This window comes from Perca flavescens, chromosome 8 (genome assembly GCF_004354835.1).
Source record: "Perca flavescens isolate YP-PL-M2 chromosome 8, PFLA_1.0, whole genome shotgun sequence".
NCBI classification, from domain to species: Eukaryota; Metazoa; Chordata; class Actinopteri; order Perciformes; family Percidae; genus Perca; species Perca flavescens.
Window position 1 is genome coordinate 37,277,265 of NC_041338.1, and position 5,000 is coordinate 37,282,264.

The 5,000-nt window shown below is 41.3% G+C and overlaps 1 protein-coding gene across 3 annotated transcripts in view; it reads left to right on the forward strand.

Moving 5' to 3' along the window:
* Positions 1-5,000, forward strand: part of nedd1 (NEDD1 gamma-tubulin ring complex targeting factor) — a 38,935-nt gene that overhangs the window by 29,186 nt on the left and 4,749 nt on the right. For all 3 annotated transcript variants that reach the window (XM_028585905.1, XM_028585907.1, XM_028585906.1), the window contains exon 12: positions 4,656-4,822. In XM_028585905.1, the coding sequence (XP_028441706.1) occupies positions 4,656-4,822 (167 nt within the window). The remainder of the gene's footprint in view (positions 1-4,655; positions 4,823-5,000) is intronic.

A 5,000-nucleotide genomic window follows, 5' to 3' on the forward strand; every position in this document is an offset into this window, starting at 1 on the left:
TTTTGGAAACATAAAAAGACCCAGAAAGTTTTGGGAAAGTCATGGAATGATTTTTATTTTTTAACCACAGCATAATATGTGATTAATGAATGTATTTTCAATTTTCACGTCGCCTTAACCTCAGCGTTGTATTCGGGAGAGATATTAAAGGAACACGCCGACTTATTGGGACTTTATCTTATTCCCTGTAACCCCCAGAGTTAGACTAGTCCATACATACCCTTCTCATCTCTTATTGGGACTTTATCTTATTCCCTGTAACCCCCAGAGTTAGACTAGTCCATACATACCCTTCTCATCTCTTATTGGGACTTTATCTTATTCCTGTAACCCCCAGAGTTAGACTAGTCCATACATACCCTTCTCATCTCTTATTGGGACTTTATCTTATTCACGTAACCCCCAGAGTTAGACTAGTCCATACATACCCTTCTCATCTCTTATTGGGACTTTATCTTATTCACTGTAACCCCAGAGTTAGACTAGTCCATACATACCCTTCTCATCTCTTATTGGGACTTTATCTTATTCACTGTAACCCCCAGAGTTAGACTAGTCCATACATACCCTTCTCATCTCTTATTGGGACTTCATCTTATTCGGCTTTTTCCTTTAAGAATCCTCTATGAACCACAGACATTATCATTCATGTTATAGTTAAACCTCTGAGGGTCAACTTTAACACGGATTAGTGTTCTTATTGTAGAATATCGACTGACATTTTCAGGAACACATAGTCATGAAAATCTGCCGAAAAGTCATGAAAGTCATGAAAAAGTATTGGTTAAAATGCGTATGAACCCTGCTCGTTACACAGTCTCACCCTCATCTACAATAGAGGGTGACCATTTTTGCGGTACGGGAGTTAATTTCACTGTTTTGTTGATTGGCTACTGCTAGCCGCAGAGTAGCCTAAAGGCTCTGACACACCAACCAGACGGCCCCCCTCGGCAGTAAAGCCAGTCTGACTGATCAGTCGGCTCCAAAAAGTGCCTCAGAACTCACCAAGAGACGAGGCCCAACACGTCTCCATAACAGCAGGCGGTAATCTGTATTGTCGCCCAAAAAAATGAAAACCGGCAGCTGATTGGCGAACGCGTCACAGGGGCCTGGTTTCTCCGGAAATTCAAAGCCAGACTGTCACGCCGCCTCGTTCAGAATCTGATCTCCTATTGGACTAAAATAGTTCACCGAGACATGTTTCTGAAAACATCTGAAGAGAGAAATTGCTGAAAACAGCTGACCTGATGACAGCAAGGGTCCCAGGTTAAGAGGTCCTGGAGGTTTGGCCTACTGAGTAGCCTGCCTACAATTTTAAGCGAGAACTTTTGTATACATTATTAGGGTTGGGTATTTTTTTTTTTTTTTTTGATTCCGGTGCTAAATCGATACTTGTAAAACGGAGTCGGTGCCTGAACCGGTACTTTTCAATAAAGTTAAAAAAAAAAAAAAAAAAATAAGGGTAGTAAACAACAGTCAGTGACTTGTTTATTGCTAAGGCCATGGTCAAAATTAAAGATTTAATAATAAAGTAATAACAATAACAATAACTTATTTCACCAGTAAATTGCTGTTGAACCCCAGATGGGAAAAGGGTATTTTACAATTACTGTCAATGCACCACGAGGCTACCTGTTTTAAGTGAATCTGTGTTGTTTAATTCCGACAACGGCAGCTGCAAGTGAACGCACCGTCTGTGTAGTTTAATTCGACCATATAAACATACTGTATATCTATGAATTGTAGAAGTCCTCCACAGTGAAACACAGTCACACTTTACACTGTTTAACGTTAGCTGTCAGCATTTTAACCGTGATTAATCCAGCTGCTAGCTAAAGCTAGGCTAACGTTACATGCTGTCAGGTGTAGCGTAAAGTCGAGCACCGAAACTTTCGTTCTTATTCGGTCTCGTTACTACCGTTTACGTCGGCACCGGTTCCCTATTGGCACCGAGTTTCGGTACCCAACCCTATACATTATATATTCTAGTGTATTATCATAATTTGTTTAACATGTGCAAGTATTTATTTATTAATTTTTACCTCAACCTCAAACCAGATAAAGACTTGCCGCCCCACCTGGGATCTTTGCCGCCCCTGAGGGGTGCCCGGACCCCAGGTTGGGAACCACCGCTCTAATCTACCTTCCTCTCTTCTCTCTCTCTCTGTCCCCGTGTCTGCGTCCAGACTCTCGGACCACGGCAGCCGGCGCAGACACACCGTTTGGAAGAACACACGGTACGACCAGGACCTCACTTTGCTGCTCTGAGTGCTGATGGTCCTGGGCTAACTTTGATACTGTGTTTCCATAGTTACCAGTTTGGAGATGCTGTCCAGAGAAGGGGAGGGTCTGCCGTTGATCGGCCGGGCCAGTCTGGACGTCTTCTCCCCGTCAGAGACGGTCAGACTTCTTCTTCTACTCCTCTGGTTTCTGCTGGTTCTTGGGGTCTCATCCTCCTGGTGTCCCCGGTCAAATCTGACAACAAAAAGTTTCTAAATCAGAACATTTGGGGTTTTCTTTCAACCAAATAGTCCAAAAACATAACGTGGATGGTTCTCTTCACAAGTTAAACACGTGATCAGTTCACTACTTTAATTGAATTTGGGTCTTTTATTCAATTGTATAGAGTTTGAATTTTTTTTTTTATTTTTAGGGTTGGGCATCGAGAACCGATTCCTATCTTGGAATCGGTTCAAAAATTACGATTCCATCGGAATGGTTTCTTTATTGGAATCGTTTGGAGGATTTGTTTTCTAATCTGATATCGGGGTTCCTAATTTAACAAGCGCAAGTTTTGGTTTCCGTAGCGGCCAGGAGCTTGTTGTGTTGCATCCATGGAGCTCAGTAAGTGGTGCTGTAGTGTGGCTTTATTTTACATTGAAAAACTACAACCCACCTTTTGAATCAAAATAAAACTTTCCTCTTATTTGTGAAATAAGCATGTGACCCGTTTCAACTCCACCGCTCAAAGAATCGGAATTGAGAATTGATGAGAACCGGAATCGAAACTGGAATCAGAATCGTTAAAATCCAAACGATGCCCAACCCTACTTATTTTTAATCAAAGAACGTTGGGGAAAAAAAGTGACACAAATGTTTGGGGAAAAAACAACAAAAAGTCCAGAAAAATCGACAAAAACATCGAAAAATTTTTGACCAAAAAAAAAAATCTGAAAAAAGGGACAAAAACTTTGGTATAAAGTGACGATACTTTTTGAAAAAAGTTACAAAAACGTCACAAAAAAAAGTTTGTATTTGAAATTTTGACCCAAAAAAAAAACAAAGTTTGCGTTATCGATGGGAAGACAACACAAGGGTTAAAAAGTCTAAATTTTTTAAAAAAAAAAAGTCTAAAATTTAATGTAGTTTAAAAAGTCTTAAATTTGCAAAAGTAAGGACCTTTTCCACAGCAGACATGTTGACTTGTCATAGTAGGAGAAGCACAGCTGACATTGTTAACCTTAACGATGGCTCAGTTCCATCAAGTGTCCCAGTAAGATATTTCAGTGAGTCAGCATGAACAATACCAGGACCCTCTCCTAAGTGGAATGCAGCCATCAGTAATGGTTTAATACCAGGGTCTCTCCTAAGTGGAATGCAGCCATCAGTAATGGTTTAATACCAGGGTCTCTCCTAAGTGGAATGCAGCCATCAGTAATGGTTTAATACCAGGGACCTCTCCTAAGTGGAATGCAGCCATCATTAATGGTTTAATACCAGGACCTCTCCTAAGTGGAATGCAGCCATCAGTAATGGTTTAATACCAGGACCTCTCCTAAGTGGAATGCAGCCATCAGTAATGGTTTAATACCAGGGTCTCTCCTAAGTGGAATGCAGCCATCATTAATGGTTTAATACCAGGACCTCTCCTAAGTGGAATGCAGCCATCAGTAATGGTTTAATACCAGGGTCTCTCCTAAGTGGAATGCAGCCATCATTAATGGTTTAATACCAGGGCCTCCTAAGTGGAATGCAGCCATCAGTAATGGTTTAATACCAGGGTCTCTCCTAAGTGGAATGCAGCCATCAGTAATGGTTTAATACCAGGGTCTCTCCTAAGTGGAATGCAGCCATCAGTAATGGTTTAATACCAGGGTCTCTCCTAAGTGGAATGCAGCCATCAGTAATGGTTTAATACCAGGGTCTCTCCTAAGTGGAATGCAGCCATCAGTAATGGGTTTGAATACACCGGTGCTGTTCCTACTATGACATGTCAACATGTCTGCCGTGAAAAAGGTCTATAGTGTTCTAGGTCTTATAAGATCTAATAATTTTAGGCTCATTGAAATGTTCTTTCTTTCTTTCGCTCGCTGTATATGTACAGAAGAATTTACTTTGCAAGTCCTTTTGTGACTCTACATTTGGTTTTGCTTTCATGTCGTGATTAAGGTTTTACATTTCATTCACACAGGTCTTAAAAAAGTCCTAAATTTGACTTGTTGAAACCTGCAGAAACCCCGTGTTTAGGAGATCTGTTAACGTGTCTGAAAACACTCTGATTCTCCACATCAGTGTGGATTTTATGACTCAATATTAGGGAGGGTAAATCACACGTTTTACGATATTATAACGATTCTTTGGACAACGATACGATTTTAGAATTTTTTGGTTTCTGCGAACGTTGTGATGGAGATGGTTCTGCTTGTGTGTTTCAGACTCTCATTCAGGCGCCACCGTGCACCGTAAGACCCCTCTGGGAACGCCGCTGACGGCCGCCGGGCGCTGCTACAGCCCGCTGTCCGTCTTCCAGACCCCTCCACCAATCAGAGAGGAGGAGACAATCCCCCCCGCTGCCACCGCCAAACCAAGCGACTACAGAAAGGTGCCGACCTCTGACCTAAATCTGCACAATAACAAACAGAACAGGCCAAAAGTTTGGACACAACTTCTCATTCAATGAGTTTCCTTTTTATTTTCATGACTATTTACATTGTAGATTCTCACTGAAGGCATCAAAACTATGAATGAACACATATGGAATTATGTACTTAACAAAAAAG